The 20,690-nt window shown below is 48.7% G+C and overlaps 2 protein-coding genes across 2 annotated transcripts; both read right to left on the reverse strand.

The window, feature by feature from the left end:
* Nucleotides 1–4,858: 4,858 nt before the first annotated feature.
* On the reverse strand, nt 4,859–9,405 carry LOC309448875 (keratin, type I cytoskeletal 19-like; the record flags this gene model as incomplete). Its single annotated transcript, XM_082070721.1, has 8 exons — nt 4,859–4,884; nt 5,507–5,652; nt 5,841–6,067; nt 6,164–6,289; nt 6,713–6,874; nt 7,106–7,262; nt 7,993–8,075; nt 8,821–9,405. 8 exons carry the CDS (start codon nt 9,403–9,405, stop codon nt 4,859–4,861), a joined length of 1,512 nt encoding a protein of 503 aa, XP_081926847.1.
* Nucleotides 9,406–17,183: 7,778 nt separating this feature from the next.
* On the reverse strand, nt 17,184–19,696 carry LOC309449067 (keratin, type I cytoskeletal 19-like; the record flags this gene model as incomplete). The annotated part of the gene is made up of 6 exons (XM_082070978.1): nt 17,184–17,477; nt 17,615–17,740; nt 18,038–18,199; nt 18,295–18,451; nt 18,714–18,796; nt 19,163–19,696. 6 exons carry the CDS (start codon nt 19,694–19,696, stop codon nt 17,184–17,186), a joined length of 1,356 nt encoding a protein of 451 aa, XP_081927104.1.
* Nucleotides 19,697–20,690: the final 994 nt, after the last annotated feature.

Here is a 20,690-nt window from a genome sequence, read left to right on the forward strand (position 1 = left end):
AGACTGCGAGGTGTCCGCTGCCACAAATCTCTATTTATACCTTCCACAGTGGGTGTCACCGCTGCCGCTTCCCGTATGGCCGGTGACTCCACCCATTGGTGCTGAGAATAATTTCTCAAAAGGAAGTTTCCTTTCAAGAATCCCGGTAGACAGGGAAGATACTTTACATGTCTCTTGCTAATTTCAAAAATACATGAGCAATAATGTTTTATGAGTCATCAGCTTTTTGTTTGTGATGCAAACTTACAACATTAAGCCAGGAAAAACACTGTCCTAAATTATATACCAGGAAGAAATCATTAAAGGTTATTGCATCAAAGAGCTCTTTATCTCTCATTAATTTTTTTCATTTTATTTTGAGTTGAATAAGCAGTTTTCATGCAGGGTGCTGATGCTGGAATACGAAAGATTAAAAAGAAAGAATAAGCACAAAGTTTGACTCTTGAATGATGTACGAGGAGTGAGGTAAGAACTTTGTGGAAAGATCAGAGACACAGAGATTAACCTGTAAGTCTCTCCATTGGCAAAAGGACAAATCCAGAACGCTCTGCTAACGAGAAGCGAGACCATGGAGCGACCTCTTAATGGCCGAGGATGAAAGGTTCTTCATATATGGTCCAGTAATTCACAAAGGATTTGTTTCTCTATGTGGAGAGTGTAAAGCGAGGTAAAAGTACTTTAAATATTTCCTGTTGTTCAGTGGAAGATATTTCTGCAGTTTTCCTCGTTGTGGACAGGGGTTGTGCTGGGGAAGGGTGGGTGTTTTGAGATGGTGGACGAGAGTGGAAAGATCCTGTGGGCAGTTTCTCTGTCATCCTGTGCTGTGTTGTAGGAGACGTTTGGGACTATTGTCCTAGGAAATGTGGAACAGAATTGCTGGTACAGCTGGCAGAGCAATCGCTGCCCAATACAGTTCTACACTGGCTTGGAGAACAGAGATTAAGTACAAGCTAGAGGTTCTTCTCTATCACTAATGTCTCCAAATCTTAACTAGGCAGAGAAACTTAAAGTAAGAATCCTTTCACTCTTCTGACATCAAAACTGAGGCTAAGCTCCCTTTCCTGAGATGTTTTGCTGAGACTCAAGAGCAATGGCCTTCTCTGCAGGGAGAACCTGTTTCTGCTGGTCCTAGAGCAGGAGACAGGCGTTCCACAGCTTTCCGACACGAACCGTTCGCTGCAAGAGATTCTCCAAACCTGCTTCACCGGAGAACAAGTGAGCGCAAACTCCTGCTCACATCCTCACTCCGTGTCAGGGCCGTGGATTGGAATCACTATCATTGTGGCAATAAACCATCCCACTTAGTGAAAGACCGAATTATCCCAGAATTCATTGATTGACCCATCATTTTATTGCTCTTATGCTCCTTATTTGTGTTGAAAAGATGCCTCCTCTTATCTTTGCTTCCTTGGACGTTGCTTGTCCAGCAGGATGAAAGCCAGCAGCATTCCACCGGTATCTCCGTCGGGCTGGAGACAGAGAGGTTTGCTCAGACTGATTTGCTCAAAGACAACGTGACTGTGGCAGAGTCTGAGGTCACCCAGGTCTGCAGCGCTCAGTGCTGCGCTCCACTCCCTCCCTTCATACGAAAAGCTCAGAATAGGTGAAAACTCTAATAAACTGATTGTGCATAGGAAGGAATATGCGGATTTCATTACCAGGACTGGAGAACATAATTGGAGTCAGGGCGTGGTGGTAAGAATGAACCGAAACTGATGTAATGCTGCATGGCTCGAAGCTTTGCCTGCGCTGCGGATGATTCCCCAGCAGTTTCCCAAGAGCTGTCTGCAGCATCTTTTCTGAAGCGAGCGCACATTCCTTCCCCTGCTCCCCAGTTATCATTTTAGCACATCAGAGCGATGCAGGCAGAAACACGGGATGACTTACTCCCTTGTGGGAGTGGAAGATGTCTACGTGCCGATTGCGGTAATTAGTGTGGAGAGAAGGAAGGATGGCTCCTGCTCTTTGGAGGTACATTGGCCCCCCTGGGACCCTGTAGCTTTATCCATTAGACCCACATCTTTCTGCTGATGGTTTTCAGCAAGCAGCTTTGCGCAGGATCCCCGCCTGCCCTCTTTGTTGCTATTTTCCTTCTTTGTCTTCAGGAAATGGATGCACTAGTTAAGCTAAAATAAAGTTAAATAATTGTTCTGAAGACCTTAAAAAAAAATTAAGTTTTCCCTCCTATTTTCATTCAATTATTTGAACTCATAAGCTACCTGGGTCTGTCTCATTAGCACAAAGAAATATGGAAATCTCATGGAAATGTATTTTCCAGCCCAAGGTCTGCAGCTCCATAATTTGCGGCTCTTTAATATACAGGTTGTTTCCAGGATGTTTTCTGCTGGGGAGCTGTTTATCACAAGCTCCCTTCTCATGAGCTGCTTTCCAGACGCATCTCCAATCGTAGGTCCACAAACAACATCACAGCGTCTCAAGAGCCGAGTCTGTACGGCCCTGGGGACTTTCCAGAGGCATATTCATAAAGTCTGGATCATTAGAGTCCTTCTGGCCGTGTCATTAGGTCTCTTTCACGTCTCAGGAATTTAGGACAGCTCCTTTGTGAAAGCGCATGCGCTTCGGACCTGGCGGGAAGAGTGGGAAAGGTTTGATAGGAACACAGGGAATCGGCTTCGGGTGTGAGCAGCAGTTTGCAAGAGGAGACGAGCCCAGAGCTGGTGGGAATCAGCTGGGGCTCCCCAAAGAGATGGTCAAGCTTTTGTATATCGTGGGTAGCCTAGTGCTGAAAGACTGAAAACTGGAAGAGCCTCAGCACAGGTTCTTTGTATTTTCAGAAATGAGAGTGTGGGGATTGGTAGATGGGGAAGGGTTGAGGCCAGCATGGGGTTCTCTGACTGTCTCTTTTTTTTCACTAAACAAGGCAAGAGAAGACAATGGGAAAGGAAAAGGGAAAGATTTGCTTTCCAGCTTCTCAGTGAAAGCTCTGAGAACAACTTGGATGTACACAGAGGAGCCCAACCAAGGGGAATGTAAAGAAGACTTGATTTAGGGTCTTGGTTTAAAAGCTTCTGCCTGTGGCCACCAGTTGTTCCAGTGCTGCGTTTTCTTATTGTGTTTGAGCCCCTGGTTACTACTGGGTTTAGTGTCTGGTAGATGAAAGAGAAGAAATACCACTGAGGCATCTTCTGTCTGTGGGCTTGTACAGCAGGAGAAGGGCAACTTTAACCTGTTCCCTGATAAATTAATGATAGAGCATCTTCAGACACTTGCTAGGGGCCTTGGAGATGCTGCTTTCCTGGAAGGCTTCAGGTTGTGTTAAGTCTGTTTCTCTAGTAACAGATAAATTGGTGTCTACAAAAGAGCTGACGCTAGCAAAGTGTGCCTTACTATACTCCATGTATGGTCCTGAAATGTTTTTTATACCCTTTCTACTCCCCCACTGCAAGGCTGGTTGTTCATAACCTCCAGCTTTGGAGGGAAAAGGAATAACCAGTTTTTCTTTACCAGGTCATCATATGACTCTTTCTACAACAACCACATCACAGTGTACCCAAACTAACAGCAGCCGCATCCAGCGCCGCGCTTGTAGCTGTGAACGTGCAGGGTGGAGTGGACACGTAAAACCCATCACTACTGGGTTTTCTGGACCAACGGGTGATTTAATCCCCAAAACACCCTCCAGCTCATAATGGCTTTCAAGTGAAAATCCTCCAAGCCCAGACTGACTCTGCCCGCTCACCGCGGCCGGTTCCCACGGCTGCGCCCACCAGAAGCGCCCCAGGGCCCCGAGCCCCCAAACTGCTGCCCTGGCTGCTCTGGGCACGCCGGTGTCAGACACACACGCAGCACCGTGCCCGTCCCTGCTGACTCGGCACCAGCCACACGGCTGCTGTTGGTCGGGGAAGAATCTTTGCTTTGCTTGGGATGTCTAAGCCCTAATGGCTCTGAGTATCCAACTGCCCTACCTGGCTTTTTGCTCCATTGTATTCCCTGTTGAGCTGCACTTTTTCAGCTCCCATCCTCCCCAGTTCTCCAAAGAAGGTGTGTTTAATCTAAGTGGGATTTTTCAACTGTTCCTGATGTCCAGGTTGAAACTCCTTGAGATAGAGGGATGACCAGTAAATGGCTCAGTCATTATGTGAAAACACATAGGAAATAAACTTTTTGCCTATAAACTTTTTGCCTATAAACTTTTTACTATAAAATGAAAGAGATAGGTTAGAATATAAACCATGGGCAGATATTTAATCAGTTGTGGAGACCAAGATCCCCTCTTCAACCTAATCCCAGCCCCCAGGCTGGATGAAGTGTGAGAGGGCACAGCCCAGATGTGTCAGCGCCAGGTGGGGGTCATGGCAACTTGTCTCCAGATGTTCCATCACTGACTTTCAACGTGTATCTCAAATTGTGTTTTAGCACCATGTTCTGCGGGAAGCACACGGGCGTCTGTGTGGATCCTGGAGGATCTTACGACAAAGCAGCTTTGTTCCCAGTGCAGTGTGATCCCAACCAGTCTACGTGACCCTGGACCAACACCTGATTTTCTAAAGGAACTCACATTCCAGACACAGGTTTCTTGATTGCATCAGGCAGAAGCAAAGTTTTATTAGAGACATTTTTTTCACCATCAGGCACATTAGTGATTATACTACTGGTTGACTCCAGCAATAGTCATGGTGGTTGGGCACATGCAGAAATACAGACTGGAAAAAAGCAAATAGCAAAATAAAGCAGAATGTGGCCCAACGCTCTGCTTATCCCTCTGACACATTGCTTAGCGGTGCTGAGTAATACGAAAGAGCTCGTTGCTCTTTGCAGACGCGTACAGTAAATATTCTCTCTCTTTATCCGTGGCTCTGCTTCAGGGTTCTCTTGTTGAATATTCTCATTTCTCTGCTTAATCACAAATCCTTCTGCAGGGCACTGGGGAGATCAAAGGAAACATTACTTTGTTTATGGCAAAAATAGATTCTTTCCCACACTGTCATTCCATACACGTGATCATTTCTCAAGCCAATTCGATTAGAATTTCAGATAAATACCATCCCTTCCTGGAAAGGTCTGGTTGTTACCTGCCAGTCAGGCAGATGGGATGTGTATCTGGCTTGAGCGTGGTTTGCCCTGTTCCATAAAAATGCCCAATGGTGGAAGCTGCAGATGTGGCACCAGCTCCGTCAGTGAGGGAACTGCAATAAGGTCATTGCCAGAACAAAGCCCCTGCTCGCTCTCATTCTCCTGGACCAACTGCTACTGTATTTCTTTCTTTTTCAGTTTGCTGGAAGTTTCCCCTTAAAATATGGTAGTTTTCTGCCAGTATTCTCATTATTCCTGCTTTTTCTCCTGATTTCCAGGTACTTTGCTTTCTCTTACTCTTTCCTTTGTCCAAGATTTCATGTCACTCCCTCCTTCCCGTTCCCTGTGCCTTGCCTGCCTGCTGTCTGCCCTTCTCCCTTCCATCCCTCTTCCCCCTCCCTCCTTACACCCGTAAGCTCCGTGGGAAAGGCCCTTGTTGCGTTAGAATAGAGAAAGCTCTTGCAGTTCTTACCTTGTATCTCCGCGGCTGCACAGGTTGGTATCTGGGCAGACGACGTGTAAGTGTGGCTTGTTCTAATGATACCTCCTCCTCCTATTCCACTTGTCCTTGCAACTCCTCCTCCTAGACCCGAAGACTGACCAATTCCTCCTTGCTGACTGAGGGAACAGGAAAACAGCATTTTAGATAAGGAAATTATAAACTAGAACTACAACTTTCCATTGTCCCTGCTGCTCTCAATCTGTTTTCATTTTTGCCTCCACCTGTTGCTCGCTTTGCTTTTACATTAAAACACCCAGGATATGTGCATTTTATTGTGCTGTTCGGTGCATCTTAAGCAACTTACATGAGGTCCTGCTGTCCGCCCTCCAGCAGGCAGCGGTACGTGTGGATCTCCTGCTCCAGGCGGCACTTGACGTCCAGCAGGATCTTGTACTCCTGGTTCTGACACTCCATCTCTGCCCGCAGATCCGCCAGCTGCTGCTCCACGCACGTGATCTGGCTCTGGAGCTCAGCCAGGTGGTTGTTGTAGCGACACTCTGTCTCAGCCAGCGAGGATTCCAGGTTGTCCCTCTGAGGAGTGACATGGGGCACAACGCAAACGTTTAAACGACCAGTTCTTACATCAAAGCCTAACTGAGCTGAGCTTTGCAGCAGCACAGCACCCACCTGGCTGAGCTGAGCCTGGAGATCGATCTCCAGGGCTTGCAATTGGCGTCTCAGATCCGTAACCTGGTTGTTGCACGTCTCCACCTCCTGACCGCTTGTAATCACCTCCCGATTCACCTCCTCAATCTGAAAATCACCAATCCAGAGTAAAGAGCTTCAGGGAATGTTTCATGTCAGTCAGATTAAGTATTAAGGAAAGAGCAGAGAAGCTGGCATAAAAGAAGTTGACAGAAATGAGGAAGGTTTGGGCGAGCTCTTTCATCCTAATGGAGCGTAAGCCCTGCTCATCATTCCCCTTGCTCTTCCCATAGTCCAGTTCTCAGTACTTACTGCTTTGCAAAGCTTCAGGTCTGACTAACGGAGTCATTCCTGTCACCCCATGGAATGGACACACAGTGGCAGCATCCCCTCTGTCACTTGGCCCATTTAAATCAAAGCTGAACGCTGTTACAGTATATTGTGGTTTTAATTGGTTTTAATGTGTAACCAGTCACTGTGGAAACATTGCCTGGGTGTTAGCTGCGGAAAGTCAGGGCTAGATTCACTCACCTTGCACTCATACCAATCCTCGACTTCTTTGCGATTGCGCTCGATCAGCGTTTCATACTGACACCTCATCTCCTCCAGGATCTTTCTGAGGTCTGGGCCGGGACAGGCATTGACCTCCACGCTCACATCTCCAGTCGATTGTTTCCTCAGACAGTTCATTTCCTGGAAACAACATCCAGATCAAGTCATTGTTTTTAAAAAGAAAGGAGAAACTGAGGGAGCACAACCCAGAGAGGGTCTTTGCTGGACACCCACAGCTCCCAATTAACACCTATTATCTCCATCAGCCACTGGCCCCTACTCAGCCAGCACCCCAGGGTGGGGACCACGGACAGGGAGGGCGATGGATGCTGCACAAATTCCGTCTGTGGAGACGTGGGGGGCAGGACCTACCTCCTCGTGGTTCTTCTTGAGGCAGCAAAGCTCCTCCCGCAGCGACTCCAGCTGCGCCTCCAGGTCCGACCTGCAGAGCGTCAGCTGGTCCAGGACTTGGCGTAAGCCGTTGATGTCGGCCTCCACGCTCTGGCGAAGGGCCAGCTCCGTCTCGTACCTGGCAGCGAGGAAGAACACAAGGAAGAGTCATCAGCGTCTGACACCACCGTTTGCTCTTTTTTCATTCGACCGCCCGTTTTTCGTGCAGTATTTTCCTCGCTAGCCTCACAGAACGCCAAGCAAAGCAGCGTGGGGCTCGCTCCGTTAAATCTGCTCTCAGTGTTCCTCCTCTGGAGCTTTCGCACGGGATGGAGGTGCTGTTAACCCAACAAGAATAAACAAATGTTTCCCCTTTGAAAGACACCACGAGCCAGAATGGCAGCTCAGATGAGCCCATGCTGGTCCCTCCTGTGGGTCCCTTCTGCTTTCTGAAGAACTCATTCAGAACTCGTTCAGAACTCATTGAGAACTCATTCAGAACTCATTGAGAACTCATTCAGAGCTCCTTCAGAACTCATTCAGAACTCATTCAAACCCACCTGGACACCTTCCTTATAACCTCAGCTGGGTGTTCCTGCTCCAGCGGAGGGATTATTGCACTGGATGAGCTTTCCAGGTCCCTTCCAACCCCTGACATTCTGGGATTCTGTGATTAACTCTCATCTCCACCCACAAATACCTTCTTGGCCCAAACTTTCCATCTTGGAACTGCCACTAATTAAGGCAGCTCTAGAGACGGTGGATGAAAGAGTTTATCTGTGTAGCCTCCAGCCTGTCCTGAGCAGGAGCACTGAGAGCTCCTTCTCAGCAGCTCTCGGTGACAAAGGGGACAGCCTGGGGACACTCACTTCACTCGGAAGTCGTCGGCTGTCATCCTGCTGTTATCGATGTTCAGAATGATCTTGTTGTTGTCTATGGTTGCACAGACAATCTGGAAAAAGAGAATATTCACTCTGTCAGTCCTCAAGTCCAGCAGCGGCCACAATCCACCTACTCTTTTAAATCTGAACCTTACTTTCGTGGGTAAGAGATTTAGAAGCTTTGCTTCACTACTTAATTATAAGTCTGTCTCATTCTGTCTGCTTCCTGGATTCTTTTCACTTTATTCTTCTCTCTGCATTGGCATCCTAGACTGTTTGCCAAACACACTTTACAAACAAATGTTTTTAATTTTAAATTGCATACTCCAAATGTGTTATGGCAACGCTCTCTTTGATCTTAATTAGATTAGATGTCAGATGTTTCCCCATTCTCTATGAAAGAGTAAAGTTGTATAAAAAGGAATAATGTTCAACTGGAATTCTGCAAGACTGATGACAGAATAGTATAAATTCAGGCAAATCGATGTGATCCATTATTTATTTCTCTTTAAGTTGCTTTCTTGGCATATATCTACTAAACATCCTGGCACAAACCTAATTCAGAAAGACTACTGAGCCAATCCAGATGTGTTCTGTGAAGAGAACATTTTCTCCTTCAGATGTATCTGATGGATAAAAGCAATGGAAACAGTCCAAACACTCGAGGTTTTCACCTCTGAGCTCCAGGGCTTAGTGGCTGTTTATGAAAAAGCATTTTCCAATAATGAAACGTTACTCTTGGTAACTGCATCAAGTTGTGAACCAACAGCATGGGAGAAGCTTACAAGGGAGAAAGCGGCTGAGAAGTGACGTTACCTGGTTTTGCAGATCTTCGATTTCTTTATAATAGCAGCTGTAGTCCCGGGGCTCACAAAAGGGGCCCTGCTTGGCGTACCACTCCCTGATCCTGCACTCCAGGTCAGCGTTTTCTTGTTCCAGGCATCTCACCTTGTCCAGGTAAGAAGCCAGGCGGTCGTTAAGGTTCTGCATGGTGACCTTTTCGTCACCAGAAAGAAGAATGCCATCACCAGCAAAACCACCTCCACCTACCCCTCCACCAAGCCCCATCCCAAGGCCACCTCCCATGCCACCGCCGAAGCGAGCGCTGCCACCGCTGAACCCCATGCCTGAACATCCTCCGAGGACGGCAGCTCCTAAGCCGCCTCCATAGTTTCCCCCAACCACGCTGCCGGTGCTCAGCCCTCCTCCGTAATTCACACCACCGCAGTAGCTTCTACCAGAGAACCCTCGGCTACCACCGATCCCGCAAGTCGTGTATCTTCCAGAGGAGACCGAGGAGATCCGCGCTCCGCCACCACCACCACCGCCACCGATCACGCAGCTGCCGCCGCTGGTCCTGCCCCTGAGAGAGCCCGTTGTCTGCTTAATACTACAACTCATTTTGAGGCCAGCTGCAGATCCAACCCAAAGCCCAAAGCAAGATGCACAGCTTGATACTGAATCCGACTGCAGGCCGGTGGCTGCGCAGATCTCTATTTATACCTTCCAAAGGGGGTGTCACCTACCGGGTGTTTCTTCTTCCCACGGGGCTGGCTAGTCTTGCTGTTTATGCCAAGAATAAATAGCCCATGGGCAGTTTCCCTCTAGAAAACCCAGTTCACAAGGAAGATACTTTACATGTCAGCAGCTTATTCCAAAAAGTAAAATAATGTGTTTTATGAGTCATCAGCTTTTTGTATGATGCAAACTTTACAACAAGTCAAGAAAAAAAGTTGCCCTAGATTATGTACAAAGAAGAAACATTGGTATTTATAACATCAAAGTGCCTTTTATCTTTTATTAACTTATATTTATTTTATTCCTAGTCCAATAAACATTTTTATATCACATGCTATGGTAGAGTATGTGGAAGAAAAAGGGGAAATTAATATAAATTCTCACTTCTGAAAAGTGTGAATGATAGTGACCGTGGTAGTGCAAAGAGCAGGGGTGCCGTGGCGTAGATGTCTGTCACCTGGCACAAAGCTTTGCTGTGAGATTTCTTAAACCACTGAGGTAATTCCCCCGTGGGTTTAATTCCCTATTTGTGAATTATATTTCTCCGGTCATGCAAACGCAAGAAGTCAACTTGCTCACAGTGTGCAGAGATCAAGCCTGAGACACGTTGGGAGTCCCTGAGGAGTATGAAGTACCTCTCTGAAGTTATTTTTCAATGACTTTAATTGCTGTCCATGTTGCCTCAGTTTGTGGTGATTGTAGATAAAGAAAGATGGCAGGAAGGGAGCATCCGTGGGCGATATATCCAGATCCCTGGGTGGAGTGAGATGTGATCCAGCAAGTCTTTGCCATTACTGAGATTGTGTTGAGCACAAAATAAGAAGGAGAAAAGCTTTCTGCATTTCTTAACGGAGTTGGTCAGAGTAGTGTTGGGTATTAGCACAGCCTGGCTGGTGCTGGGAGTGCGATCGCCAAAACCGGGCAAGCAATTGCCAGAAGAGCCTTCGGAGAACGGGCTCTGGCAGCGCCAATACCCATCTCCAGCAGACGGCTGTCACGAGAGGATATTCTGCTCTCCAGGGGACGGAGGCTTCTGTTCCCTACAGGGTGGAATTTCCAAGCGGTTCTTACTCACAGGTGACTTTACACTCAACTATGTCCATATTTACAGGAGCAGTTGTGATAAATCCTCCTTGGCGGTGAGAGTGACACTTGACAGGGAGCCCTGGGAGCAACCTACATTCGCTTGGTCACCTCCCTTTTCCTGGTGGCTTCTGTCACCATGGTCACAGAGGGTCCCCAAGCATATAGAGATGTGCTCGTGTTCCCACCAGCATAACCCAGGACTCTCAGTGAGATAATTTATTTCTTCACTTAGATCAGAAATGATAAAAAGACGCCTGGCAGCATCTTAAAATATTCATTATTCCTTTGGTGCAGTGAAACAACTTGCTGGAGTCTCTCAGAGCTCAGATTCCTGGCTGAGACGGTAGTGCCTGAAATACAAGTCCATCCTCCTCCTCGAAACACATCCCCCTGCTCCCCACACAGCCCAGACTCACAGGAGCGAAAATCAGGAGCAAAAAGGAGGATAGGGAGTAACTCTGCCTTTCATCCTTCATTTTGAGGAGGATAATTGAAGACAGGGTGGGGCTGTAAGAGCCAACAGAAATTAATATAATGTCTGGATTGCTTGGAGCTTTGATTCTGCTGTGTAGGATTTCAGAAAAAAGTTGCCTAATACTGCACAGAGCTCTGGGCTGACGGGGCTTCTCTTGCCCTTTGGGTTTAGGGGCAGACATTGCAGATATTGGACATTTCTCTGTGGGTGGGCAAGGAGCACCTGCACCTGCTTCTTTCAGCAGTTACCTGAGAGGAAGAAGGAACAGCTCTTGCTCCACAAAACAAGGTTTTTTGCAGCATTGAATAGCCTTTTGTACATCCTGGCTAAAAGTTCCACAGGCTACAGAACCACATTTTGCCAGGGAAGTTTAGAAATGATCACAGAATTCTTCCAAAGTACTTATATTTGGGGTATAATTACATTTTTTGGAGCTTTCCTGGGATCCTCCCAGTTGCACTGGGACATGGGACTGATACAGCAAATGCATCCAAAAGCCATTCCCGAATGAACCAGCATGTATTTTCAAGGCAGTTGGTTTTTCCTGCGCTGTGCTGGTGGCTGCAGCTGTTTGCTGCACCCCGTGGTGGCACGTGGGGGTGTCTCAGGGCTCCAGGCTCCACGCTGAGCCCTCACCCCAAAGGATTTCCAGCCTCAAGTGTAAGACAGGAGGAAATAATGGAACAGTTTGGGTTGAAGGGACCTTCCCAGCTCCCCCAGTGCTCCCCCTGCCATGAGCAGGGACATCGTCACCAGCTGAGGGTGCTCAGAGCCCCGTCCAGCCTGGCCTGGGATGTCTCCAGGGATGGTTCATCCACCACCTCTCTGGCCAACCTGTGCACAACACCAGCGCAAAGACTCTTAAGTCTTGTGGGCGTTACAGGAAAAAAGGGAGATCTGAAAATGGATGAATGGGTAACACATGTAAATATTGACCCCCAGTGATGGGCAGCTCAGGAGGGGGCCGGGAGATGTTACATTTTCAGGTGATGTTGTGGGCAGTGGAGTTTGGTCCTGTGGGAACTGGGTCTGTCCGCTGCACGTCCTTTTCGCAAAGTGTCAGCCTGTCTCTTCCAGGCTCTGCTCGCTTTACTTATCAAAGCTGATAATGTTTTCTTGTGTCAACTACAAGAAGGGTGTGTATAATTTGACAGAGCTTTGCTTTCACAAGCATTGCTTCAGTGATGTTTGTGCAACCGCACTGGAATATGATTTTATCTTGTCACTTGTAATTACCACTAATAATTTGCATAATAGCCATTAGGCATCACTTATTAAACACTTCTTTGATGTGATACAGAGCCGGCTCCAGACCTTCAAGCTCCCATCTTTCAAATGCAGACCATTACTTTTTTTCTGGCTAATGACTCATTGGTTTATACCACCATGTTTGGCAAAACTCCTGTGAGGCAAGTGAAATAATTATCACAAAGAGTTTGCTAACAGCATGATCCTAGGTCTTAAATACGCCTCAGAGACCAAGCTGATTGCTCTGTTTCAGTGTCTTTCTTGCTGACTGTTCACATCTCCACGTTCAGCAGAACACGGAGGTGGACAGAACCAGATCTCGTCCTGCTGAAGCTCACAGTCCTCCCCGACTCCTTTTGCGAAGGGTTTTAATTTCCTCCCAGCGCCTGCCAGACGGTGATAGCGCAGCCAGACTCGCCAGCATTTGCATCTCTGGGAGCGCTGCTGATTATCACGGCGAAGAAAAGCGCAAGAGAATTTGTATTGGGACAGATGGGAACACCGATGGGTGAAGGGAACTGCAGCAGGTTCAGTCCTGCGTGGGCAGCTGTGTGCAGGGCAGGACGGGAGTTAAAACCAGGCTTTAGGATGGGAGGAAAACCAGGCTTTATTCTACGGTCCCTGCCGGCAGAGCCGCGGGCGTCAATGCAGAACCTGCCAGGTAGAACTGGAGGGTTCAGGTGCTTCCCGCGCTCAGACGCCGTACGGACGGACAGGACAGACAGGCAGCCCCGGTGCAACCAGAGCCTCCCCACAGCAGCTTCTTTTTGTCTTTATTTCATACTTGTACTCAAAAGTCTCATAGTTTCAATGCACTTTCGATATGTGGCTCATACGGGCAGTTTAAATTGTATTATTTGGTGTGCTGAGCTGAGAAATCTCCTGCTTGATTATAGTGGTGGTTTACCCATCTGTATAATTCCTCATGAATGTTAGACAAGCCGGTAAACACAAACACAAACCCTACAGATAGTTACTGTGGGTGTGGGTGAGACTGTGTTTGCATACTTTATAAAATAGACTTTGATAGAGAAATTATAGTTTATACATCACACCAGCATATGGTCTGCTATTAAAAAGGTGTAGTGCCTGTAATCAGGGAGAGCTCCTTGTGCAGCGCGGTCCTTCGCTCACGGCTGGTTTCCAGCACTGGCGATTCACAAAACCAGTTGTTTTCTTTCTGTTTCTTCACTGGCGTCTTAAACCTCTGGTACGTTCGCTCCGCAGGGAATTTTTCTGCTGGTGCTGGAGTTAATGCGTGTCTGCTCTCTGTGCAAGACAGAGCCTGTATCTGCTCCAGCAACCGCAGTTCATCTCCTGAACCCACCTGAGAGCGACAGAACCTTGCTTTTCAAGATTTGCGTGTTAAAAGAGCAAAGAACAGGCTTTTACAAGCTGCAGTGCCCTTGTGCTGGTGTGGGTGGCTGTGGGATCCAAGTTTGCCTGCAGTCAGTGTCCCATATCCTCTTGTCCCAGGCGCTTTGTCCTCTGCACTTCATTTATCTTCTCTTCCCCATCTCTCCCTGTGCTGTTTCCACAATCGTCACTTCCCATCACTGTCCGGGTTATAAACTCATTGGGCAGGGGAGGCATCTTTTCATTTCTGCGTTGCATTTTGTGCGCTGACCTTAGAGGTGCTGTGTTAGCACCGGGGCAGGTGAAATAATACTGAAATGCAGGGTGTAATTAGTGGTGTAGGAGATACAGAACTTGGGAGAGAAAGTATTTAAAACAAACCTTGTGCAGAAGAGCACTTAGAGCAATTACCCCCACAGGGCTAAGCAGTGTCTGTTACTGGGACAGACTGGGGACAGCCCGTCCACCAAAGGGGGTTTTAGCACACGAGAGGTGACCCATGAGCAGACAAAGCTTTCTGCAGGGCAAGAAACAAAAGTCCATCTTTGCTGTGATTTTTGCCACGAGAACAGCTCAGCGTGGTGAAGCTCCGGCTTGTCCCACGTTGTCATTCCAGACACCTCTGAGCTGTTCCTTTCTTTAGAAATGGACATTAATTCGGACTCATCGTGTCCCCTGAGGTACCCCTGTTAGAAGCCTCTGCCTAAGGTTTGTCCTCATACCCCATCCGATGTCTCATTACAGAAAAGGACTGAAGAGCCACACGGCGAGGCCCGTGAGCACCGTTCACACATTCATTAGGTGCTGCTGCCAGCCAGAAGGGACGGGCTGGCTCTTGAGTCTTTGCTTGCACAAGCAGCAAAATGCAGTTGTGCTCCTGAATGTGCTTAATGTGCTCGTCATTCCTTTCTCTGTGGTAATAAAATACCAGCTTTTTTTTTTCTTTCCCTGGCTGTTTATTGTATCTGACTTTTAAAAGAGTTCTCTCCCACATAATCATCTCTCTCACCCTTTTATCTTCCCACATGCTGCCAGCTGGTTCTTCCTGTTCGCCTTTTTTGAAAATCCATTTCGAGGTTCTTTATTTGGCATTTTCTTTGGGAATTGTTTTCCTCCACCACAAGGGTGTGTCGAATCCAGCAGAGCTTTGCTTTCAAAATTACTACTTTGCTATTATTTGGGAAAACGTGTTGTTCTTGATTTTATCCTGTTACTGCCCATTCGTAATAACTCAAAGGTGTTGTGTATTACAGTTTATTATATTATATTTTATTATATTAGCACACACCTACTTTAATGAAAACTCCGTTTTGGCTCAGAAGTCTCTCTCACTAGAAGATCATCAGTCTGGCTGCCTTGACTCTCTGTCCATCCTCTCTGGATGTTGTTTTCCTCGTCACCTTCATGTCCCACCTTACGCCTCCTGGTCACAAACGTCCCTCTTGGCAACATCACCGGTCCCTTCCATCCTCCCTCCCATCCCCATCCCACAGGGAATTCATCAGGACCGACACAACAGATGGGATCATTGCTTCTATTTCTTTTCCCCTTGTAACGATTTCTTTGTGGGAATAGATCAAAGGTGGGTTTCTAACCAAAGGTGTATGATAACTGTAACTATCTGCATAACAATTTTTTAAATATTTGTATAAATATTTACCTGTAGAAATTATTCCTCAGGCTCAAGGCTTTGTCAGTAGTAGCAAAGTTTTATTAGAGACAAGCTTTGGTAGTCGTTAGACAACCGATGGCAAAACAGATTGGCCTGAGTGAGAGCAGAGACTGGCCCAGAGCAGCGTCGGGGGTGAATTCAGCAGCGTGGGGCAGGAAGGCGACCGGTCCCCAAAGTCCCTTCCCACCGGTGCCACAAGCGGAACTGAGAACTGTCGGGTTACTTTTGCCTGGCTTTTTCTGAACGGTTTGTTCTCCGAGGAGGTCCCGGGGGCTGTGCCGTGGGGCTGGGGAAGCTCTCGTCGCCGTGACCTGCCGGGGAGAGCAGGAGCGGTACTTTGTCAGGGGCTTCCTCCACATACCCCATCGGCTTCATCTTACAGCCCCTTGCTCTTGTACTGGCCTTTCTTTTCTCTCTTCTCCCAAGCCTGCTTAATTTTATATACTTGCTGAATTTTACATACTTGATGAATTTTATATACTGGACTGGCTTTGATTCCCCCACCTCATTTTTCTGTCGTGCTGAAGGTCTTTAATTTAAACACATATCCTACTAACCCCCAATATAGAATATATTTTCTATGCTTAGGTTTATGAATACCCCCGTAGCCGCATCCCTCCCCACTACTTCCTACTACAGTCCAATTAATCCCCGTGCTCTACCCACACCATTCACAACCGCGATCCTGCGGAGAATCCTGGAGCCACAGAATGGTTTTGGTGCAGGTCTGGCTCCCCGCTCTGCCTCTCTCCGGGAAAAACAAACCATCTCCAGCACCTCTTGACCACCCCGAGAAGCCTGGAGGTCTGTTCTCCTCCTCTTCCCCAGGAACACAGCAGGACTGAATAGGTCGTGGTCGCACTTTGAGAGCACAGCTCACCTCGCGGGTCGGGAGCTCAGGGCAGGCAGGGCGGGCACAGGCTGGCTTTGAGTCCACCGCTTCTCCCAGCAGCCGTCGCGGGGGCTCCTCTGCCCACCGTCCCTCTGCGGAAAGGAAACCGCGCTGGTGAGCAAAGCCCCCGACATCCAAACCCTTGAGACCTGCCCCTGGCTTTACCTGCATCCCTTCAGCCATCCCCGGCCATTTCCCCTTCAAACCACGAGCAACTCTTAGCACATCCTCCCTCCTGCCTGTCGACAGCTGCTGCTTTTCCATCTTGACGCACTCGGGGTTACCCGAGGCTCTGAGACAAATTCTGAGAGCATCATTTCATCCATTGCAACTGGAGTTTTGGAACGAGAACTGATTTTTCATGCATATAGCTTAGGACCGGAGAGCCCACCTCAGGGCAGCACCATTAAAACACGTAGTTTTCCAAACTCACGGAGCAGGTGGGTGCGCAGGTCGGTTATGTGTGTGCGCAGCCATTTATGAGATTAACAGCATGCCTCGCTGTTTCAAAATCTCAGGCCATGGGAGGCTGGGAAGAGCCAACTGCTTTGCATACAAATTAAATTTCCCCGAACTTTAATTAAAATTGTTGTGTGAAACTGAAATTGTTTAGATAATTTATTGTTTCAGTTAACTCAGCTGCCAGTCCCTAATCTTGTTGAGCTGCTGCAAAGCCAATAAAGCTCAGGTAAATGACAGTGCTCATAAAACACCGTGCGGTGAAAACCCTCTGGGGAGCTGCGATGCTGCACCCGGTGCCGGGAGGGCTCTGGGGGCCTCTCCCGGCTGCATTCACTGCCCTGAGACCGGGGAACGGTCTCTGGCTCATACTCTGGACATCTATCAGAGCCAAATCCTCAAATGCCTCGTGACTTGCTAATAAGTCCTGCCTGGTAACAGGTCACTACTGGTTCCTCACCGCAGTGTTGATTTTAGGATGTGTATCCTGAATTTTCATATCCCTGTAAGTCAAAGCGCGGAGGTTTTACTGGCTCGTACATGATGTCCTGCTGTCCGCCCTCCAGCAGGCAGTGGTAGGTCTGAATCTCTTGCTCCAAGCGGCATTTGACGTCCAGGAGGGTCTTGTACTCCTGGTTCTGACACTCCATCTCTGCTCGGATCTCAGCCAGCCGCTGCTCCACGCACGAGATCTGGCTCTGGAGCTCAGACAGGTATTTGTTGTAGCGACACTCGGTTTCCGCCAGCGAGGATTCCAGGTTTTCTTTCTGCGAATGGAAACAAGACAGAGGTACCTGGGTGTGCTGCAGGCTGAGCCCGTCCGGCTGCAGGTGCCACTCTGGTCGTGCGGCTTTTTAAAGACACACGGGGAGTCTGAGATCCGCATCCTCCTGGCATCACCTACCATGGTGAGCTGGGCTTGCACGTTGATTTCCAAGGCCTGCAGCTGACGTCTCAGCTCGGTGACCTGTTTGTTGCTTGACTCGATCTCCTGGCTGCTTGTGACGACCTCCAGATTCACCTCCTCTGCCTGCAAAGTTAGAACAGAGCGGCCCTTTCCTCACCACAGCATCTCGTTGGCTTCACCACCGCTCGTGCGCACTCTGCAGCACACCCGGCTGTTTCCAACCCCCTTCATTCCGCTCTGACCCTGTAACACCGCGCGGTGGCCTTTCTGCCATGAACAGAAGAGCCCTGACAGCGGCGCAATGAGGTGCTGAGCATATCACGACAGATTTGCTGATATTAAGATATCACCACTAAGCGTTCCTAACCTCTCGTTTATCCCCAATGGGCAGAGCGGGGCGCAGCTCTGCGCCCGTAGTACCTTGCAGGCGTACCACTGCTCGGTCTCCTTGCGGTTGCGCTCCATCAGCGTTTCATACTGGCACCTCAGGTCCTCCAGGATCTTCCGCAGGTCCGGGCCAGGACACGCATTGACCTCCACGCTCACGTCTCCGGTCGCCTGTTTCCTCAGACAGCTCATCTCCTGCAGAGAACACATGCACCGTATCAGTAATATTCACACTCGAGGGGACCTTCCTTCTTTCTTCTCATTTCTCTAAGGGCAAGGGGCAATCTAACCTCCTCGTGGTTCGTCTTGAGACAACACATCTCTTCAGTGAGAGCCTCACACTGGAGCTGCAGGTCGGTCTTGCAGCTGGCCAGCTGATCCAGGACGGGGCGTAAATTGCAAATATCCGCATCCACGTTTTGCCGGAGACCACATTCGGTCTCGTACCTGAAGCCACAGGCAACAAAGAAAAGTCAGCGTGGCAGTAAACCATGGCAAGCCCTTGAGTTGAGTTTGTGGGGAAAAAATTTAGGACCACGTTCTCCTTTAGCTTCAGGCATGCAATACTATGAACACGGTCACTGGTATCTGTGCCTTTCATGGGGATTTGCATTTTAATGCGGCAGAACGACAAGCAGAGTGTTGGGATTTCCCCGTTGCCATCCACAGGCAGCGCGAACCCCTCGGTCCAGCGCAGGTGTGTACTCACTTCACTCTGAAATCATCAGCAGTCATCCTGTTGTTATCGATACTCAGAAGGATTTTGTTCGTCTCCATGGCTGCACAGAGGATCTGGAAAAGAAAATGTAGGAGGGAGATTTGGGCTTCCTCTGGCTACAGGAGGCCCTGGAGGAAACATCCACTTGGGGTAACGCAACCCACTTATTTTGTGATGATTCCAACTGTTGGGATTATTAATCGGTTAGATGGCATTACAGTGGGGAAACCTGCGTGCCAGCTTGGTGGGGCGGGCTGTGCTGAAACTTCAGCTCTGTAAACGCAGTGTCCTTCCTCAAACCACCCATCTCATAGAAATTATTGCTCCCCGGGCACCTCCAGAGACACAGCTGCCGCCTCTGCCATTTGACACTAATCTACCCACATGAGAAAGCAAAGCCCAAAGAAATACGAGCATTTTCTTGAAAAACAATGGTTTACCTGGTTTTGAAGGTCTTCGATTTCCTTGTGGAAACAGCTGTAGTCCCGGGGCTCGCAGCTGGGCCCGACCTTGGCGTACCACTCCCTGATCTTGCACTCCAGGTCGGCGTTGTCTCCCTCCAGGAGCCGCACCTTGTCCAGGTAGGAGGCCAAGCGGTCGTTGAGGTTCTGCATCGTCGCCTTCTCGTTGTTGGCAAATAAGATCCCATCACCGCAACCGGCGCTGGCCCTGGTGAAACCGCCACCAACGCCTCGAGCACAGATGCCCCCGCCGCTGAATCCGAGGGTGGAACAAGCCCTCTGCGTCGCTCCGAAGCTCCCGCCGGCGGCGCTGCCGGCGCTCAGCTGCTTCCCGAGTAATCCCTCGCTCAAACTGCCGCCGGAAAAATTGACGACCGCACCACCGAAGTCATAGGCGGCGTGTCTTCCCGAGGAAGAGGAGGAGACCTTCCTCGCGCTGCCGGCCGCCGAGCTGCCCGCGCTGCCCCTGCCCTGGGAGCAGGCGGTGACCACCTGCCTGACGGCACAGCTCATGGCGGGAGCTCCGGGATCCAGCTCCGAGCCGCGCGGATGGCTGCGGGATGCCAGAGTGATCCCTCTGTCCCCACAGCCCTCTATTTATACCGTTCCTCCTGGCTGTTGCCACCGGAGCAGGGTGTTTATTCTTCCGCCTTGTGACCTGGATAGTACTTTTCCTTTTTTTTTTTTCCGAGCCGGAAATATTTCCCCAAAGGCGTTTGTCTCCTGAAATCCCACAACAGAAAGATGCTTTGGTTAACAGAAGCGTGTTTCAAAACTACATCAAAAATGTTACTTCCTGAATCATCAGGTCTGACTTGTGATGACGACTAAACAGCAGTGGCACAAAATAAAACGATGATACCCAGGAGCGCCTGGGGAATGAAGCAGCATGGCAATTATCCATCCCTGACGTGGGCGAGTCTGCCCGGAAAGTGAAAGCTGTGGGAAAGGCGTCCGATCTGCAGGAGCCTGTTGGACCCCTGGGTGAGCAGAATTGAGGGTGTCCCCGCATTCACCTGCCCCACGGTCCCTACGACCAGAACCTGGAGACCCCCTGGACCTGCTGCCCCCGTACATGCACCGCGATGAGGGTCCGGCCCATCGTCCCACCTCAAAATGCTCCTTCCTTGGAGCACACGGGAAAATATTAAGCATACCAAGGATTATTTGTTATTTCTCTTTCTGCCTCAAAACATTCCCTTCCAGATGGGAGATCCCGTTGTATTTGTTTTGCTGCTTTTGAGGGCAGACAAAATATTCAAATATTTGTCCAAAATAAAAGAGGAAAGGGTATTTCCTGAGTGCGAAGTGTTGCAGTTAACTATGAATATTCACTGCCAAAGAGAAGATTTCTGAAACAGTAATGCGGAGAATTTGAGATCCTGGATAGTTCTAACCCAGTTCCAACCATCACCATGGAAATCGTCCAAATAGAATCTTGGGGAAATGAGTTAAATTTAGAAAAGAGACTAGAAAAGATAACTTTAAAAAGATATTAAACCTTTTT

This window comes from Streptopelia decaocto (assembly GCF_964273445.1).
Source record: "Streptopelia decaocto genome assembly, chromosome: 22".
In the NCBI taxonomy this organism is placed as follows: domain Eukaryota; kingdom Metazoa; phylum Chordata; class Aves; order Columbiformes; family Columbidae; genus Streptopelia; species Streptopelia decaocto.